At 27.7% G+C, this 21,282-nt stretch overlaps 3 protein-coding genes across 5 annotated transcripts; 2 read left to right on the forward strand and 1 right to left on the reverse strand.

Annotated features, from left to right (window-relative positions):
- Positions 1-5,162: 5,162 nt before the first annotated feature.
- On the forward strand, positions 5,163-7,220 carry LOC108752061. Of its 2 annotated transcripts, none has more exons than XM_018492663.1 (6): positions 5,163-5,405; positions 5,643-5,796; positions 5,873-6,054; positions 6,659-6,785; positions 6,866-7,038; positions 7,125-7,220. In XM_018492663.1, the coding sequence occupies exons 2-6, from the start codon at positions 5,656-5,658 to the stop codon at positions 7,207-7,209; spliced, it is 708 nt and encodes a 235-aa protein (XP_018348165.1). In that variant the 5' UTR covers positions 5,163-5,405; positions 5,643-5,655; the 3' UTR covers positions 7,210-7,220. The 2 variants fall into 2 exon arrangements, with proteins under 2 accessions (XP_018348165.1, XP_018348166.1); XM_018492664.1 differs by having other exon boundaries at positions 5,163-5,270.
- A 145-nt stretch (positions 7,221-7,365) lies between these two features.
- LOC108752060 (E3 ubiquitin-protein ligase MARCH3-like) lies at positions 7,366-8,466 on the forward strand. The gene is made up of 2 exons (XM_018492662.1): positions 7,366-7,683; positions 7,944-8,466. The coding sequence occupies exons 1-2, from the start codon at positions 7,378-7,380 to the stop codon at positions 8,442-8,444; spliced, it is 807 nt and encodes a 268-aa protein (XP_018348164.1). The 5' UTR covers positions 7,366-7,377; the 3' UTR covers positions 8,445-8,466.
- Positions 8,458-10,880, reverse strand: LOC108752059 (sin3 histone deacetylase corepressor complex component SDS3). Of its 2 annotated transcripts, none has more exons than XM_018492660.1 (8): positions 10,754-10,880; positions 10,519-10,582; positions 10,327-10,440; positions 10,049-10,250; positions 9,259-9,439; positions 8,806-8,923; positions 8,630-8,714; positions 8,458-8,571 (listed from the first exon to the last, which is right to left on the reverse strand). In XM_018492660.1, the coding sequence occupies exons 1-8, from the start codon at positions 10,878-10,880 to the stop codon at positions 8,476-8,478; spliced, it is 987 nt and encodes a 328-aa protein (XP_018348162.1). In that variant the 3' UTR covers positions 8,458-8,475. The 2 variants fall into 2 exon arrangements, with proteins under 2 accessions (XP_018348162.1, XP_018348163.1); XM_018492661.1 differs by having other exon boundaries at positions 8,476-8,571; positions 8,806-8,920.
- Between the last annotated feature and the right edge of the window lie 10,402 nt (positions 10,881-21,282).

The following is a 21,282-nucleotide window of genomic DNA, read 5'->3' on the forward strand; positions in this document are numbered from 1 at the left end:
CTAATAAAAAACTAAATCAAAAGGATCTCTATCATTTTGCAATTTTCGGAATACTTCTTTTGGTTACCCAATAAGCAAAATATCTTAAATCGACGCATAAAATAATTTTAAGATATCTTTAAGGGTTCTTTACGAAACATCTTCAAAATGCATCATACAACATCCATTCAATAATACAAATTAAAAATAAGTGACTACAGTATAGATTAAAAATAAAAAGACTATAAATCAAAAAATAATAAAGTATTGTAAATGTGTAAATATAAGAAACAAATATAATTATCATGATCTAAAGCAAATTACAAATAACAGACGTAATTTCGAACCCGATCGGGTCATCTTCAATGTTATATATAAACATAATTAATTAGAAAAGATAAAATAATGTATAATACTTAAATTAAACGGGTCAACTAATAAAATAATATCAAAAAATAAGTAGATCTATAAAATCGCATCATGAATATGATATTACGTCCGCAACAATATAGTGTAAATGTTAGATGTCAAAATAATGAAAGTCCATATTGGTGTCAAGGTGCGCAAAATAATCACAAGCATCGTAAATTCAAAAATTCTCATAAATCTATAAAAATAATGAAATCAGACATTACATCAATACAATATCTGAAATCAAGACAATCCCAGAGCATTAAGTATACTGATACTAAATATAAAGCAATAAAAGTCCGTCTGTAGATTACTATATATAAAAATTAAAACTTGTAATCAAAGATACCTTAAAATTACAATGTTGCGGTGTCCGATTGATAAGATTTCCAAAACTATATTTGTACAAAATACAGTTTACATCTTCAAAATATTTCACAAAGAACACTGAAAGATTAAAATTGTTTTATGCATTAATTTTATCTGTTTATTCGGCAATCTTTAGAAATTAATATTACGTTATAACTATTGCAAAAATTGCAAAATGGTAGGACTTTTTAACTCAGTTTTTTTATCAGAAATAACACTATATGATTAACGGGCATTATTTAAGATATTCTTTGTAAAGTATACATTATTGTTTATATTTTTTTCACATTTCACAAAAAGTTAAGTAGCTCGAAAAATATTCGTAGAGAATTAAGTTTTCAAAAATGCATTTTAAAGATAAGAGACAGAGCTAAATTAATAAATTAATTTTTTTATATTGTTTTTACAATATTTTATATCCAAGTCAATTTAATTTATTCTTTGTAAAATAAAACGGATTTTCTATGAGATAAATTTAACGAGATTCCAATGAAATATAAAAAATTTATTAATGTTGACACATTCTTTTTTCATCTCTGTAACCGTTATTCGAATCATAGTCTATTCTTACTTTAAGTATAATATTATATAAGTATATCCCTTAAGTACAATGTTTTAAAATGCTAATATAGCTGTGCGATTGGATTATGACATCTTCAGACTGTACTTAAAGGATGGTCTTAAATATAAGAATCGATTATTATGAATACTGACCAATATAATTTTCTCAATTTATAAAATAGTTGAATGCAATAATTGATATATCCGCAATGTAATCAATTATAAACATTAAGACCGTTTTACTTATTAAAAATGACCCAAGAAAAGCGTAGGATCGAAATATTTAATTATCTGTGATTCATATTTATTTTGAATATTTACAATTGACTCTTAATATAAATATTTGTAATTCTATGTGTGTTTTTTCATATTATTATTAACGCCTATCCTCATTCTTTTTGCTTTATTTAAATTACATAAAATTGTTTTTTCTAGGGATGCACCGGAAATAAAAAGTATATGGTATCCGATATTATCTGGCACTTTTTTACTATCCGACCGGATAGTCAGATATCATTAGTATCCGGTAATACCTATATTCGGTTGCAATTTTATAACATTAAACTGTTGATTTTTTATTATATAAATGTTCTATAAATACTATATATAAGTATGCATATTCATAATGCTATAATATCTTCACATATATATATAATACATTATTGCAAAATTCCAATTTGTTTCTCTATAAGTTTTTTTTTTTCAGATAACATTTTTCCGGAATCCGATCGGATATCGGATATCCGATGTTACATTCTTTCCAGATATCCGATATCCGGTATCTGTGAGATGAAATTTATACCGAGAATGACAAAAAATTTTGAAACTCAAATTTTAAGAAAAATTTTTTGTTGTTTTCGACATAAACTCCACCTCAAAGTACATGCAAAAACCCAATATAAATAATTATTATATGTTTGAGCTTACATTAGTATATAAAAATCTTGGCTAAATTTTAAATGTGGGAAACGATAACATCTAGCGGCAAAATATTTGAAAAATTCAAAAATAGATCTCAGATTAAAGACGGACATTTTTAGGACTTTGGATCAGAATGTTATGGAAGTGTTTTAGAACATTTTTGAGAGTGCTTATTTAATAAGACCAATAATATTCTAAAACTTTCATTTTAGTATAATGTCCTAAACATATCCCATATATTATAGAAATCAAAGCTTTAACCGGTCTAGCTAGATCTTAATGCTTGTATGATTCTTGAATTTATATACTATGTATGTAGTCCCTAGAAACGCGCGCCAAAATAATTTTTTGGTCATGAAACGCTAACTCTACTAAACTACCGCAATAATATCACGAGTTTAATTGACTAGCAATTTAACAAATTTTTGATGCTTATTCGCATCTTCGAAACCATCTTAATAATGTTGAATGACATATTAAAATCTGTAAATAATTAATTCTTTTAATATGTCATTCAACATTATTAAGATGGTTTCGAAGATGCGAATAAGCATCAAAAATTTGTTAAATTGCTAGTCAATTTAACTCGTGATATTACTGCGGTAATTTAATAGAATTAGCATTTTGAATCGACTTTTGAATCGACAGAACCTTTTGAATCGACAGAATCAATATTCACATGTGTTTTAATTGATGGAACAATATCATAAATTTCTATCAAAATTCTATGACCTTCAACCGCTATTTTCTTCTGATTAAAAAACATTCGATCAATGCATATCGAAAATGCTCTTTAGGAAGCTCCATTTTTTAAATGGTACAAACACGATGTTTACTGCATTTATTGTTAGTAAATGACTAAATATCATAAAGTAATATTAAAAAAATAATAGCTGTGATTGAAATGTCTTCGACAACATTGAACATTTCTTACAAAACTTTCAAAACTAAATCACACTCCTAATATATTAAAAAAAATACGCACATTTTTGTAAGAAACAGCCTCAGGAAAGAAAAATTAAAAGATATATAAAGGAGATCGTTCTTAAAAAACTTTATTGTAAAATTTCTTCTAAATTCTTTTTAATTTTTATTTTTATATTTTTATTGTATTTTAGAAATTTTTGAACAAATTTTTAATTTAAAAAAGAAATATGCAGAAGAACTGCGCAAGTCATATTTGTGATAAAAATTAATGTTTTTCAGTTTTTTATTTTTTTCTAAAAGGAATATACACTCTTTGCAAGTTGTAACAACGTTATAAAAATTATGTCTCAGGAACTTATATATCATTTATTTTTTAATTTTTTCAAAATAAAATAAAGCTTTGTGTGTATCAATATACACGGTTGAAAGCGTAATTTATTGTATATCTTCAGGTTCAATGAGCTGGTAAGTGCACAACAAAAATTTGTTAAATGCGTAATTTTTCGTATATATTTCTCTGATAACCAGCAAGTATGTGTTTAATTGCATACTCGGGGAAAACATTATTTACTGCATACATAAATTATTAAAAAATAAAAAATAAAAAAATTTGATGTTATTTGAATTGAAAGAAAAAATACATTCAAAATCTCCTCAAAGCATATTTTTATATTTATCTAAGAGTTAATAATATTTTATTCGAATTTTGTTAACAAATTGCAGTAAATATTAACGCATATAATATTAGAACTGTTCTTAAATTTTTAGCTAAACTTTTGCACCAGTTTATCTTTTTTCCTTTTCTCTCCAAGAAGAAAGAAGAGGAAAAAAGATAAACTAGTTTAAAAGTTTAGTCAAAAAGAATAGTACTATTTACGTATACAACATTTACTCAGCAATTTTTTACATTTTTTCAAACTTGATTTCTTCTAAAACAAATAATGCAAAGATAATCCTTTTAATTATTTTTAATGTCTTTTTATTATTATTGTTATTATTTTTATTACACTAAAAAGTAATTTTACAAAAAAAAGAAGGATGTATGTATATGGACATGCATGGACATATTTCATATACCTATATAATTATATATGTTTATGAATATTTATACATAGTTATATATATATATATGTTTATACATATTTATATACATTTATGCATAAACAATTTTTTACCAAGATGTGTTGAGGATTTCATCCGATTTGAGGTTTAATCCATTTTTATATTTATATTAAATATTTTTATGTCAATTTATGTACAATGGCTTTAATATGCACCAGTACACATTGAGTGCATCCAATCGAATTTGCTACATATTATATCATGGAAATAAAAAATGTCAGTTATTTAAAAATAATTATCCGTTTGTAAAATGGCAAAAATAAACTTGCTGTAAAATGGTAAAAATAAAAAATTAATAAATAATAATAAGGCTCTGTAAGTATAAAACAATATATACAAAAGAAGGGCAAAGAGCCAGTATAATGTAGTAACAAACTTTAATTAAAATTCAATCATAAATTACAAAACGACTGCACAAACGTTTCGATTCCGCTTTTCAATGAATTTTGATATAACTGACTCGCAAAGCACTATACGATATGAAGAATGTAATATTATAGATATTTTTATAGCGATGTTTTAATATTACCGCAACATTGAAAATGACTCGGAGCGGAATCGAAACGTTTGTGTAGTCGTTTTGTAATTTATGATTGAATTTTAATTAAATTTTGTTACTACATTACTGGCTCTTTACCCTTCTTTTGCATATATTGTAAAAATAAAAATTTATCAATAATAATGACATAAAAAAGTATTAATTTTTTCATTAAAAAATTATATTTTATAGCTTTTGATGTGTAAAATACTTTTCAAATTACTAGGGATATTTCATCATGTCTCGATGTTTTCTTTTCTTGATATTTACAGCACTGATATGATTCGACGCGCGCTTCCGTTCGACCGGCAAGGCGCTGAAGTTACTACAGAATCGATAAAGAGTTCAGAATGGAAGCCAGTCATAAACAGCTTATTTATCTTCGCAATAATTGGCCGCCGCGAGCGCTTGCGACGTGCGACAAATCGTTCTGGGGTTTCAAGTGAGTGCAAAAGAAAATCGGCTGATAATATTACGGCTCGTTACAGCTCGACATTCGTTTCCTTGCACAATTTAACAGCTGACGCATAAGTTAACGAGTTTCTTGCGCGACTTAACCTCCCAGCACGAAACCAAAGTGCGTCTCTGAAGAACTCTTTGTTGAGTTTATATTCTAATTTTGTATTGATTGCCTATTCATTAATTTCTTTTTGATAAAAAATATGTGTCTAGATAAATTTCTTTTTTGTTCAAATTTATTAATAATTTACTGCACTAGTTATTTTGTATTGTAATGTGAAATTTAATAAACAAGTTTTATTTAAAGAAGTGTTTCTATGAGTGTTGACAGTTAAAAAAGCAATTTTTTTTATAGTTGCAGATGATCAATGTTGGAAGGATGGTATTGCAGATCCATTGCCAACAACAATGCAGAAGAAGAAGACGATGAGGAGAGTCCCGAGGAAGAAGTGCCTAATTATAAGGACCAGTATCGCAATCTCAAACGGAAGCTGAAATTTTTGATTTATGTATGCAAGGAATATTTCAATATCTAATATTTATCTATATTATTTATTTCACAATAAAATATGTATTATGTTGCAGGAGAATGAATGTTTCCAAGAAGCTTTGCGTTCTACACAAAGGAAACTGCTCAAGGTGAATAGAGATAAAAGTTTCCTATTAGATCGCTTGCTGCAATATGAAAAAGTAGATGCGTCATTTAGTGAAAGCGATGAAACTGATTCATCAGATGAAGAAGTTGTTCGTCTTGATAATTCTAAGAGGTAAGAAAATTATATAATAATCAGGTTATGAAATAAAGGAAACTTTATCATAAACCAATGAGAAGCTGTGTTGAAATGTTTATTTATTATCATACAGGATGTTCCCAAATTACTGGATGTCTTTTCATTGGCAGATTCTATGCACCATTATAGGAGGAAAAAAATTCGTATACAAGATTCTTATAAATGTCGAGATTATAATACTTTTTTAATTAGTTAATTTTTTAAATAAATTAATATCTTATGAAACTATTAACACTTTAAAATAGAAAACTGAATTTATGCTAATTTTACTGTAAATACTTTAATTATATTAATATTTGATAATTGAGTCCTAGCATAAGGACATTATTATACAATATATGATACTTGAGCGTATTAATTGTAACTGCTATAATAACCAACTTTAATTATTTATTTGAAAAATATAATCCTGTCATTTTTATATAGGATTTTTATTTTAAAATATTGTGCAGACTCTATACTAGTAAAAAGACATCTGGTAATTTTGTGTATCAACAATACTTATATGATATAAAAAGAAACTACCTATAAAGCATAAGTTTTATTCATTGTTTATTATATGAATTTATGTAATTTTTAGGAAAAAAGTTGAGATGAATATCAATAATCATACTTCTCATCATTCGTCTATGGTCACAAAACCACTCAGCACTAGTAAGAAGAAAAGGAGTGCTCCAAAAGTTGCTAAAACGAACAACACACCTATAGTAAATACATTTATATATTTCATGTTTAAAAATTACATTTTATTACAAGATTATCATAATATGGATTTTTGTTACTTCAGGTACAATCCACGAATAATTTGGTTCCAATGTCCTTGATGTCTGACGGACATATGACACCTGAGGAAGTAGAAAGACATTTGGAATCTCGCCAGACATATCTGGAACTTGTGCCAGAGAAAGCACCACCTACAGTTCCAACAGAGATGTTTAGTAATGATCCTTCTTTGGACAGGTAAGTTTATTTGTTACTAATAAATATTTTTTATCCCTTTTTGGATCTTTAATAAAAATGAAATTATTAAAATAACCAATTTTTAGTGAATCTAATGAAATTGGAGAACTTGAGACGTCGCCTAGTAATATGGGTGAAGATTGTCTCAGTGTGGATATGATGGCGGAGTAACAAACATTCGTTTATAGTTTACTCATTAATTATAAAGTGCACATATAGTTATGGCTCTTTAAGATTATTTCACGCGACTAACTCAACTGTATCCACTATAATATAATACAAATTTTTATACACACAATAATAAAGCTCCTTATTTTAATCTCCTTTTCCAACACATCTATGAATTATATGACACATTCGTCTTATGTTTCGTGCAGTTTGTTTGTTTATAAAAATATTTGTGCAGAAATTTCATTCATAATGATTGAGAAAAGCAATTCGATAACTGACATTTTGGATAGTATAATTTCAAAAATAGAAACAGAATTGGAGCAGAAATCGCTACACATACACCAATCGGAATTCGAAAATGTTACATCAGAAAAAAGAAATCGATTATCGTATGATTCGATGGAAGACGTACACTGTCGTATTTGTTATGATCCTAATCAAGAACTACCTATTATGTATCCGTGCAAGTGTAAGGTTCGGGAGGATAGAGTGCAAAATTCCATTATACACAATAATTAGGAAAACTAAAAGTTGAAAATTTCTGAAGATCCAGGATATTGAAAATTTAAATAGCTCTATATGTATTTCTTTCTTTTTTATTTTAATTTTTTTATTTTAATAAATTATAAAGATTTTAATTTAAAGTGACTTAATTTTTTCAATCAAATACATTTGAAAAATATGTCCATGTTTCACAATAACTATATAATTATAATAATGACAATTGGGATTAGGGAACAATGGGCGCGATCCATCTAAAATGTTTGGAACGGTGGTTAGAAGAAAGCAATAGGAATAATTGTGAATTGTGCGGCCACGAGTTCCGCATGGAACGCACGCCTCGTTACAAGGTTCTTCGATCTGTTATAATCTGGTTATACCTGAATCACAGCGATCAGATGTATGTCCGCAATGTGAAGGCCGATCTACTAAGATGTCTTATAGTGACACCAATGACCATTGCGTGTTCTTACATCTGTGTAGTGGCTGCCGATTTTTACGCTATGAATAATTACGACAATTTTCCACCCGCGCGATGGACTACCTATTCCTTACTAACAATGATGGCGTTACTAATCCTGTCTTTCTTCGTTTGGATCTACATGGCAGTACGATATCATCAAAAAGCATGGTTTTACTGGTGGCAGAAAACCAGTAGCGTGAAAATTATTGATTTAATGCCGAAAAATATTGCTTTAAATAGAAACAATAAGTGTGATGTGTCGCAAGTTTAACAATAGATATCGAGGATAATAAAGAAGTTGATTAGGAAGCTCGTCGTTTGATGGAGATCTTTCCACGACTCAACTGCGATGTATAAATGCGTACTTTGCTGCTGTCCGTTACTTTCTTCACCCAAATCTAAAAAAATAAATATCTTGCGATGATGCGCGATTTATTTAATGCTTTAAACACTTACCGCTTCGGTGCCAATTGCAGAAATGTTAGCTGCGAATCTATTAAGATCCTTGCCTTCAACATAGACAGGTTGACCACGATGAAACCTTTAACGAAATTCGACGAAAGGATTCCTTTATATTTAAGAAGAATTCAAGTAGTTGAATATAAAGTAATACAGAAATAAATCAAAGGTACCATCTTCGCTCATATAATAATTTCCCGTCTTCTATCCGAGTTTCAACCAATGGGGTTTCAGGCGGCTGTGATATATGTTGCGATGGAATATTTACCGCGTTGTAATGTGGCAAAACTACTGTAAATACAGTTCTATTAACTAAAAAATGTGTATTAACTAAAAAATTTATTTCTTATTCTTAGTTTTTACATTGATTAGGTTCGCTTCTTTACATCTATGTACAAAGTATCATAAAATTCGCAAGGATCAAATACTATAGTTCTGGAAAAACTAAACACTAAATATTGTAATCATAGCATAAAGTTATAATTCGCAACTATTCAAAATTTTGTAAATTTTTGTACAAATTACAAGAAATAAAGGGGTCATAGATTTTCATTACTTAAATTTTTCCAAGATATTTTGCTATAGTATTTTGAATCGTGAATTTTAAGATATTAAGTACTGAGCACCTGGTTTGCGAATAGTGGTCGGCGCTTTTGCACGATTGATTGCTTTTAAGTCAAGTTCGATATCTTTATCGTCCAATATGTAATTTAATTGTGCAGGAGGTGGTTTTCGCCGTTTCTCTACTTTTTCAGGTACTGGATCATTGGGACGTCTGCGTAATTTTCTCGTCATTACAGGCTTTACCTAATTACAAAATAGAATGATGTCAGTAAGAAAAATATATATATACAGAGTGTTTCTAAATAAATGCAAAAAATTTTGAGGGATGATCTTTTTATTAAAAATTAAGGAGAATTTTTCATATAATTTTCATATCTCTGCAGCCCTCTTTAAGTTCTTTAAAAGGAGAGGTAAAAATTAAGTTTTTATTTTTTTGTAATATTAATAACCTCCTTATTATATTTCAAAAAGAGATCTTTATTTTAGATCATTAAAAATTTATTAATAAATTAAATAATTTTGATTATTGTTACTCTAATCATCTTCATTTGTATATCTTATCCAAAATTAAAAAAAAATAAACTTAATGTTTACCTTATCTTTTTAAGGAATGTAACTCCTCAGAAAGGGATATAGGAGTACATATACATGTTTATATATTGTAAAAAAACTCTTTAATTTTTGACAAAAGATAATCTAAAATTTTTTACATTTATTTAGAAATACCATGTATACATATGTATTTATTTAGAAATACCATGTATACATTGTATACATATGTGTGTGTGTGTGTGTGTGTGTGTGTGCGCGTGTGTGTATTATTTAAGTTAATTTAAAAATAAATTGAAATACCTCCATAGAATCACCAGTGAGTTCCATTGTGTGACGATCTGTCTCAATCATTTTTCGTTTTTCCTCCATATCAGTAAGTAGATTTTCCTTAAGATCGATTTTTTTTTCTTCAAATTCTTTTGCTGCTGCTTTCTTCTCAGATATATAATCGCGCTCAACCCATTCCGTCAAGTAATCCCGATAAACTATATTCAGTCTCAGTCTGGCAAAGATAACATCTCAATTAGAAAAAATTCATATGAATAATCGTGTTGATAAAAAGAAATTATAAATAATACCGTTCCTTATATTGCGCTTCTAGTCGTTTTAGTTTACGATTGTATTCAGGATGTGTGCCTTCCTTCAATTGCTGCAGCTGCTTTTTCAAGCTAGCTAATTTATCTTGGTACATTCTGAAAGATTGCATATAAAATATAATTTTCAGTATAAATAAATAAATAAATTCATGTATAGTAACTTTGCAGACTTACTGTTCCTTGATTTCTGTATATTCTTCAGATTTTCCCATATCAGTTTCACTTGCCTCTTCGGTATCTAAAAAAATTTATTAATTTTTACAAATATTCTTCAACATATTACTTAATTTATATTACATATTACTTAATATATAATATAGGGAAGGTATAACTCTAAAAATTAAGGATATGAAATCATGCGAGAAAAATACTCCTCATGCAAATGTATATAATTTCTTTTTATTATTACCTTCATCGCTTTCATCTTGCTCCTCGGCATCCCTATCCTCCTCCAAATACTCTTCATTGTCTTCGTCGAGATCATAGTCGTCCTGACGATCGTACATCGTAGAAAAACCGGAGTCTTGATACGACATTGTCACACATGTCTGTGCAATACATACTTCAATAGCAACAAACACAACAAACCTACTCCTGGTAAAGTTAGGTTAGTTAGGTTAGAAATAAACCAAAGCCTGCAGGTGCCTTTTCATGCAGACGCTCAACGCTCATTCAGCGTCAAAATAGATCACATGATCAAAATTGCCGCTTAATATTCGTCATCGACGAAATACTTATTAAAGACCGGGAATAATTGGCGAACGATAACGTTATTGACAATTAATAAAAATTTATGATTATTAACATAAATATTACAATAATACATTATTTTCAATAATACATTATTAAATTCATGATTTTTTATTATATAAATGCTATATAATATGCACACTTTTAATGCTATAATATCTTATATAAGTTATATATTGCCGAAAAATTACAATTTTTTCTCTACAGTTATCATCCCTATATTGATAATCAAACTCGAATGATAACCTTAAAATCACAGTTTTAAATAAAAATCAAGTATTATTAATTAGTTTTAAACATCACAAAACTAATAAATCACGAAATTAGTATTACTAATTTCTTACTCTTATGTCCGTTTCCACCAATGTAGATTAACTTTAATCGGGAAGATTCTGATTACACACATTGCATGTTGCACACATGCGTTGCTAATTGGCCAATTTAAAAATAAAATATTCTCATTGGTAAAGCAGTATAAAATTACTAAGCATCAGCTGATATGAGTGGTGTGTGCAATCGGGATTGTAAGCAAAAGGGATCCTCTTACTTTAATCTCGGTTCAACTTACTCTGCGTCTTTTTCTAGTTTTAAAAATTAGAAAAAGACGAAGAGTAAGTTGAACCAAGATTAAAGTTAATCTACATTGATGGAAACGGGTGTTTAGCATTTTCCCTTGGTTGCATCAGAGAAAAACCTAAGAGAGGTCATGCCGGCTTTTTTCCTGTTACAATCGAAATCACCCGTACATCCATTTTCATTTTGGGAACTACGTGACTACATACATTTTCTGACACTATCGATAAAATCGTATCATCGAAAGTAGATGTGATTCGTCTCTGTACTAAATTCTCAGGACAGAAGCGTGCCGACTATAATTACTAGTATGTATCAAAGTCTCTATAATTACTAATAATTATAGAAACTTTTAATAAATTTAATCTCTTCTAAACATATATTGTCCATTTAAGGTATAATTTAGTAAAAACGAGGCCCTCCACCACCCCTGCCAATTTTATTGGCGGTCCTCTTTTTTTTGTAAGTATACTCATCCATCAAATAAACAAACTACTAATTTAGTAGCCTATTTTTGCAGGTAAGTATATCTTTAATTTATTTTTCTATTTTTATATCTAATTATTTTATTGTATTTTGTTAATGAAATTGCAATAACTCTTTAAATATTATTCCTTATTGTATTATCCTTTATACAATTCGATATTACAAATAATAATTATTTACAATACAATATACAATTATCAATGCTGCTCAAAATATAATAAAAATGATAACATAGGAGCATAATTAACAAATTTTTGCAAATTTTAACAAAATGCGGGATTATACGAAAACGTCGAAAATATATATGGCGATAACATAAATTTTCCTAAACCAATGTTTAATAAAATATTGATAAACGCAGAAGAAATACTAACAACAATTAGATCGTATTTACTATTAATTATTTACTATTAATTTGCAAATATAAAACTTAATAATGCGATAAAATGTCATTAATATATTTATAATAGTACTTTCATCGCGTTCAAAATAACTATTTCAATAATTTCATTATATCAAAATCTCTCCGTCTCGTGGTATGCTGAATAGTATCCGATACAAAGAACAATCTTCATAGCGGAAAGCAAACTTAATTTTTGATTCTACATAAATTTCACAAGATCCATTTGCAAAGAAAAGTTAAGCAATCCGTCAAATACCAGATCTTGTTACAGGACTGCGGTGTGAATCCCGAATCTTTCAGACTACTTAGCGATAGTAATAATTTTGGTAACATGTCAATTACAATTACCACTTTTATCACATCTTTAATATAACATTAACATTCGCGAGAAAATATGTTCTGCCACACGTGACTAAAAATCATCTTTTATTAAAAATAAACAGATAGAATGATTTCCTTATGCAATAGTGGTTAGTAAAGAATATATTTAATAATAATAAAATACATGCGTTATTGTAATTTTTTATATGTATGGGTACAAAAGTTTCTCGGGTACCAACTGTTCGAGATGAGCCGAACCCGATAATAACGGAATTTTAAAGAACATTTGTATTAAAAAATTTATTATAAAAAATTTAACAATTCTTTATTTTTCAAAAATTACAATGATTAATCCCGCTAATATGAGAGTATTCATCCGACTTATCTTGAATTTTTTGTACCTATACATTTAAAATTCAACTTATGTAATCAAGATAACATTGTTAACTGTAAAGAATTTTGAAAAAAGTTATGTAAATATCAAAAATCAATATTCGTTAAATATAACCTCATAATATCGGCACGTATTTTATCACAGTAAAGTGTATATACATATAAATTAACAATTAAAAATATTCTGCAATGGCGGGATGTGTCCAATACCTAAAAATAATTTTAAAATAACAATTAGAAAATTAAATATATACTTTCGTAACCATATTTATTCAGAAAATTATATGCTAAAACTGAATTAACTACTTGACTTTAAAATATATAGTAATTATCATTGACTTATTAACAAAATTATTACTACCAGTAACTGCAGACGAGAAAACCCGGGATTAATTTCAATCCTGCATAAGAATCTTCGAAGACATACCAAACTAGACTTCGCGAATGAACTTCACGAAAAAACGATGAGGAATAATTCTCCATGATGAAAATGATTTCGACTTTCCATTGATACAAATCACGTAATCCCTGTCATTCATCTGACGCGAGAGACAGCGATATGAGGCCTTTGCATATAATAAATTGTTTACTAAAATATGCTTGTAATTTTATAATGTTAAAAATGTAAATATTGAAAAGCAAGTAAAAGTTAATATTTAACCATTGCCTCAGTCAAAGCTCCAATCTTTATGACTTATTTAATGAATTTATATTAAGTACAAAGAAAAAATGACGATTATTCTAAACATCAAATTTTTAATAAAAAGTTACTTAAAATTATTAATGACTTTTTGATATGCGGAACAAAATCTAAATAAAAAAAAATGTTTTAATTAAATATTTATTAAAGTTATTAAATCACTAAACAATTTTTGTTGTTATAAGTTTCGTCGATTTCGTATAATTTACATCAATTACGATTACGCAACAATTTAGTTTATTACAAGATAAATGCTATTTGTATTGAATAGATATATATGCATATATATATTCCAGTAAATGTATAATTAATTAGTAACCCGGGAAAAAATGTTTCATATATATGTATATATATTAATTATATAAAATTAATAATTATACAAGATTATATAAAAAATTGACATATTTTATATACAATTAGATATCATTATATATAAAATATGTCCATACAACATTTTTGCCCAGGAATCGTTGTGCAAATTACAAAAGTATGATTATAGCATTCATCTGGACATAGTTTACATAAATTGTGTATTACGTACCTAATATTTTTATACATTTATTTACGATAAAGTTAATTACGATAATAACGCGTTACATAATTTGAACGTGTATAGAATTTTACAAAAAAATTTAAGGGTGGCTGAAAATTTAATAAAATTTGAAATTAATTTGACTTATTTTCATATTTGATAATTGGAATAAGATGCTGATAATTAAATAAAACTTAATTAAAAATTTTATTCCTTAATTTTTAATCCTTTATTTCCAATTATCAAGTATATACATATGACGTCTTCAGTCCTACCTGTCTAATACTTATTATTCTACCTATACAGTCCCTACCTACCGTTCATACTTATTACCGTCCTACATACCCGTACTCTCATTCGTGCCTATTCGCGGATACCTATCTCTACCCGTGTATTCCTTCCTACTTCATAAATGTGCAATAACATCGCGAATATAATACGTCAATGGCTACATTCAGAGAAAGTAGCTTTTCGATTGTTTTAAAATTCTTCAATACGATTGGTTCTTGCTTTTGCCTCCTTATGGATTTAAATGTACAAATCAATCACATAGAAGAATTATACAACAGTTGCAAAGCTGCTTTCTCTGCTTTGCAACGGAACGCAGCCAATGTCTAACCATAGCCAATGTCCTATCCGCCTACTAATAAATTTAGTGGGATAATTTAATCGCGATCATACTAATAATAAATAAGCAATAAGCAATAAAATAATTAAAAGAGGCTCTTTCAATCTTTAAAATACAAAAAAAATTATTAAATAACACGGCTAATGAAAGTCAGCGTGAATAATTAAGCGCAAGTTTTGTAGATTTTTTTTAATCTATCAAATTTGCGCTTGATCATCCGCGCTGTCTCTAATTAGCCCTGTTGTTTGATAGTTTTTTTTTTGTATTTTAAAGATTGACTCTCAAAAAATATGAGAACTCGCAATTTGCGAGCAAATTACCCTCCCGAATATTCAGTTTACCTTCTACACACTTAAATTAGCGTCACACATCAATCTACGTCTCAATGAGCAAAATGTCTAAAATCTATTAAATAAAATAACTTTAAGATATCTTTAAGATATTTTATAAAGAATTCTGAAAGATATATTAAAGTTGTCTTATGCGTCGATTTTACATTGTGCTCATTGGGCTGGTAGAGATTCTCTTCTTTCTTCTGGCCAGATTGAACTCACCTTTCGTTGCTCCTGGCCAATATTCTGGCTTCATAAGCCAGAAATTGACAATAAGGAGAAATACTCCTTTTTCTGCCGACTGCTGCCGACTAATATCGCTGACAATAAGCGTAAGACTTTACGCTTTTGTATGATGCGCGAAACACGAACGCGTCGCGAGGCCAACATATTAATAAAATTGATTAAATATTAATATAAACAATTAATAATAATAATAATAATAGTAATAATAATTCTATTAATACACGAATATATAAATTTCGCATTTATGCTGCTACTCGTGTTTATTCAAAATCAAAAATATAAATATTCGATTAAAAATAAATCTAAAATAAATAAAAAATTTCACGTCAATAACATTTTTATTTCAAAAGAATCTCAAATATTACGAAATTAGATTAAATTTCTTAATGTAAATTTTGTAATAATGTAATCAAAAAAATTTAATTTAAGAATAAATGATCAAAAATTATTAAATCGATTATCATCCGATAAAATTCAAGGCCCATGTACGTATTTTTCGAACGATTCGAACGATTTGTTGCTTGAATTTCATCTCAAAACATGCGGAGATAAGAAATTCAGAATGATGTAAGATCCGAAAGGGATAATTTTCTCTCACATCAGTAAACATATCCCTATCGTATTTAGTATATTATTAGAATCATTTTTTGAATAATTTATTATTTCAAAATTAAATATTTTAAGTCATGTAAAACTTTGAACGCAATTTTAAAATAATTATAAGATAAAATTCTTAATTTAAATTTCTTGATAAAATGTATATTGGATCTTACATCATGTTACTACTTTAACTGGTATAAAATCCAGTTACTACATATGGATAAGTTATAAAAGATTAGGCTCAAGTAAATGCATTGAGATAAATAATAATAATTAATAAACATAAAATGTATTTTACAGAAACGCGAGATTAATAAATTATATGTTCAACATTAAAATTTTTATCATTTCATTAGTAAGATGTATACAAAGAAATGTGAAACAATAGACGGAATTTCTTAGAAAACAGTTCATATTATGCATATACGTATATGTGAATATAGGTATTGCTTTTTTGCACAAACTTGAATAAAACTTAATCCTGAATGAATATTTGAAGATGGGATAGATTAGAGGAAAAATAATAAAATAATATTTATTAAACTCCCGGTAAAAAATTTTTTATGCATGAATATACATGAATATATATAAATATATATAAATATGTATAAACATACATAAACACGCATAAATATTCATAAACATGTACTCGTATAATTATATATGAAATATGTCCATACATGTTCATACATCCTTTTTTCTTTTGTAAAATTACTTTTTAATGTAATAGAAATAATAATAATAACGTGAAAACATTAAAAATAATTAAAAAAGTAATTTTCATACTATTTGTTTTGGAAAGACAAATTTGAAGGAATGTAAAAAAATTATATTACTTTTCTAATTATTTTTAATGTTTTCACGTTACAATGCAAAAATTATCCCTTTAATTATATTTTATGTTTTCACATTATTATTATTATTTCTATTACGCTGAATAATAATTTTACAAAAAAAAAGAAGGATGTATGAACATGTACAAACATATTTCATATATAATTGTACATGTTTATGAATATTTATGCATGTTTATGTATGTTTATATATATGTATACATATTCATGCATGAAAAATTTTTTATCCGGCTGTAATAAACACTTTTCTATATAATAGTATCCATAGATAATAATGTCATACTTTAATTATTTTATATAATCTTTATTTTTTAAATTCCGGTATTTTATATATTTGAAAAATACAAATATTTTATTTTTTTTGTTTTAATTTCCAAGATGCATTAATTTAATATAAAAAACGACTATCAAAAGAACTTATTTTTTTATTACAATTTTCAGATTAAATTACTTAATAATCAAGCGTTCATTAACGTGTATGAATTTACCATTAGTACAAAAAATTTGATACAAATAATTAGCTAAATTTAATAATAATTAGAAATAATTCAAAGTGCCCTGGTAAAAAAATTCTTGTGCATGAATATTTATAAACATGTATAATCATATACGAAATGCGTTCATACATGTTCATACATATCTTTTTCTTTTGTAAAATTACTTCTTAATGTAATAAAAATAAACAGTGTGAAAACATTAAAAATAATTAAAGTATTAATTTCTACTGTTTCAGAATAAAAATAAGTTTGAAAAAATGTAAAAAATATTACTCATACTTAATTATGCATAATTTTATATATAATTATACATAAGTAATTTTTTTACATTTCTTCAAACTTGATTTTTTTCTAAAACAAATAGTATAAAAATTATCTTTTTAATCATTTTTAATATTTTCACATTACTATTATTATTTCAATCACACTAAAAGTAATTTTACAAAAGAAAGATGTATGAACATGTACGGACATATTTCATATATTATGATTATACATATTTATGGATATTTATTCATACATATTTATAATAAAAACATTTTTTACTGAGTTGATATAACGTGACATTGTAAATTTCACAGTGCATGCACAATAAATTCCATATAATAAAAAAGTATTCAGGATGAAGTTTTTCCCAATTTGTTATAACTTATCCATTTTAAGGCAACGGATGTCTGGATACATATAATTATCCGTATATTTTTAATAAATTGATGCATATATGCATCTATAGATATATAGTAATTAATAAAATTACCACACATCCGTTGCCCCAATAAAAACATTAATTTATCACTCACCAATCCGATGCGCAACAGCGGAGTTATATCAGCAACGTCGCTACGATGATTCTGTAACAAAAAAAAGTATGAAATAAAAATTAAAACACATAAAAAAATCAACCAATATTTCAAAAAATTAAATGCAAAGTTCTCTTGAAAATAAAATCATATAATATTCAAAATGTATAATTTTTACAAGCATCGAATTTTTTAATTCACTATTCAGTTATATTTATAAAAATAATTATACATTTTCTTAAAAATACATATTTATAAAATTTCAAAATAATTTTAAAATAATGCTTTTATTCTAATATTAATATTTTTAAATCGTTAAAATAAAACTACTCAAGAATAAATTTAACAGAAGAAAGATATTGATATTATATAAGTAAAAAATAATATTTACCGCAAGGTTGCTCCGCCGGTGCTCGATGCCTCTCCCAGACCTCCTCCTCCTCTCAGAATCGGGTTGACATCCTCTCGCACAGGACACTCGCGTAAATCACTCGCGAATACACTATAATCGCGCGCGGACAATAACTTGAGTCCGATAACTTGAACGACACTCCCGAAACGCCCGACGCGACGAACCGGCTACGGTTCGTTTACTTTTCAAATCGGCGACGAGGGTACGTTAGCTTCGCCAGAGGATTTTTACACGAAGAGAACGATTTTATTCAATATCTAAAAATTTATATACATACTTTCAGATATATCCGAAAATTTTGAGACATTTGAAAAAAATCGTCTTTTCTTGTAAACATCCTCTGAGTACTGAGCCCTCCCACCACGACAAGGTGTACCCGTGAGAGGGAAGATAATCTGAAAAATGTAATATATAGTTATTATCCATATTACTATGCAATTACTATGCAATCGGTTAACTTTTAGCAACGAACATCAAACACACACGTCCGCAATTCGTTATCATTGCGAAATAAAATCAGAACAGATATTAAACTATATTAATTGTGAAAGAATTGTGAATTGCGTTGCATTCGCATGAGAATATTCATATGAGAATATTAGCATTAATGCCTCGTGTGATACCGTTCGTACAGACAAGTAGCCGTGTCGCGTACTGCTCTTCTTCACATTTCTTTTTAAAACATATAATAATCGCAAAAAATGCTAGATATATAATACGAAATGTTGTACTTTATGAATATTCATATACGATTATATATATACTAGAATGATTAATTATTCATAAAGTACAACGTTTCGTATCATATTTGGCATACTTCGCAATAAGATTTTAAAAAGTAATGTGAAAGAATCGCATGCGACACGACTACCTGTTTGTACGAATCTCGGGAAGGGAATGACCTAGCGGTAACTACGCGCATAACGTAAACAACGCGCCGCTCCGTGCCACCCTGTGCCATTCCCCCCCTTTCAAGGCCGCGCGTCAACCGTCTGATTGTCGAAATAATAATGAATATTACGAATAAGTAAAACAATATATTCTTTACATTTTTGATGTTCTTTGGTTAATAAAACAATTATTTCTAATTTTAGTGGAGCGAGTCGTTTAATCAGTCGTGATATCGTAATTATATTGTGATATACCGAGGAATAATACAACATAATTGACGTTAATTTTAAATATTTTTGTACCAATTACAATGTGCAAAAGGCAAGAAGTAAAAAGAGATTCTTATTAGCGTGATTTTTCTTACACAATTGCTCACGTGCAATTCTTTTAACATCCCAATATTATATTCCCAATATCAATTTTGATTGCTCTTTTTTTTTGATGTACAATTAAATAAAAATTATAATAATATATCATACATCCTTTAATGAAGATAAATGTAAGAATTTATTTTAAATTATAAAACAATTTCGACTAAATAGAATAATATGTGTAAATAGCATGCATTTAACAATAAGAATCTCATTTTTAATGTTAGTTACCGTACATCTGAGAACATACGAAATATTTGAAATATTCGTGATCTGTATATGAGTAATGAATCTAAGAAATAAAGGAAAAAATGTGTAATACAACCTATAAACTCTTAGAATACTCCTAGTTTTAGACAATTCGTAGATATCTAGTCGCCATTAATTAATGAGACTCGTAAAACACATCCGTCTCCCTCTGAGAGCGCCGAGCGAATGCCGAAGTGATGACGTAGTCAACCACCTCGCCGCGCGACACTCTCCCCCCCTGGGTTTTTCCGTGCGGCACGCCCCCTTCGCTTTTCGCCGGGCGCCGTTTAGATATTTAACTATGCCGTATAAAAAATATTTACGGTTTATTCAATTATTCGTATTTTATATGATTTTGACTAACGGGTATCATCGTACATTTTGTGCTTTGCTCTGTGGCATCTCTAGCACTTGTTCAATCCTATATTATTTGCGCGGTTTTTGTAAACGTAATCAGTAATTGTTCGCGTGTGTGGAATATCTTAGATGTTCAATATTATGTCGCGCGTGTGGAGTATCTTTGATGTTTAACATTATATCGCGTGTGTGGAGTGTCTTTGATGTTCAACACTATGTCGCATATGTGGAGTATCTTTGATGATTCAACATCACATGTCTTAATTTTTATTATTCTTTTAAATGATTCATACTTAAATAAAAGTTGATAATATTATTTAAATTCTTCTTTATATAAAAATAAATGCAAATTTTCTTAATATTGCAGAACATTATTTGCATTAAATGCGGCTTTGGCTAAAAGTATTAAATATCTTGTTGATCATTGTTTAATTTTTCAGCTAAAAAATTAATTTATGACACTACTATTGCTCAAAATTATTCTGTGTTTGAAAAATTCTTTAAACTTACGTGTAATGCCGATTATTGCTCGGTAAAAAATAA

This window comes from Trachymyrmex septentrionalis, unplaced genomic scaffold (assembly GCF_001594115.1).
Source record: "Trachymyrmex septentrionalis isolate Tsep2-gDNA-1 unplaced genomic scaffold, Tsep1.0 scaffold53, whole genome shotgun sequence".
NCBI classification, from domain to species: Eukaryota; Metazoa; Arthropoda; class Insecta; order Hymenoptera; family Formicidae; genus Trachymyrmex; species Trachymyrmex septentrionalis.

Excerpts from the sequence above, each read along its gene's own strand:
- LOC108752061 (XM_018492663.1), top strand. The coding sequence starts at position 5,656 with ATGTTGGAAGGATGGTATTGCAGATCCATTGCCAACAACAATGCAGAA. Across the intron at positions 5,797-5,872 it reads AGCTGAAATTTTTGATTTAT|GAGAATGAATGTTTCCAAGA; the intron begins GTATGCAAGGAA and ends ATTATGTTGCAG. Across the intron at positions 6,786-6,865 it reads AAACGAACAACACACCTATA|GTACAATCCACGAATAATTT; the intron begins GTAAATACATTT and ends TTGTTACTTCAG.
- LOC108752060 (XM_018492662.1), top strand. The coding sequence starts at position 7,378 with ATGAATTATATGACACATTCGTCTTATGTTTCGTGCAGTTTGTTTGTT. Across the intron at positions 7,684-7,943 it reads TGTATCCGTGCAAGTGTAAG|GGAACAATGGGCGCGATCCA; the intron begins GTTCGGGAGGAT and ends AATTGGGATTAG.
- LOC108752059 (XM_018492660.1), bottom strand. The coding sequence starts at position 10,880 with ATGTCGTATCAAGACTCCGGTTTTTCTACGATGTACGATCGTCAGGAC. Across the intron at positions 10,583-10,753 it reads GCAAGATGAAAGCGATGAAG|ATACCGAAGAGGCAAGTGAA; the intron begins GTAATAATAAAA and ends AAATTTTTTTAG. Across the intron at positions 8,572-8,629 it reads CTGCAATTGGCACCGAAGCG|ATTTGGGTGAAGAAAGTAAC; the intron begins GTAAGTGTTTAA and ends TTATTTTTTTAG.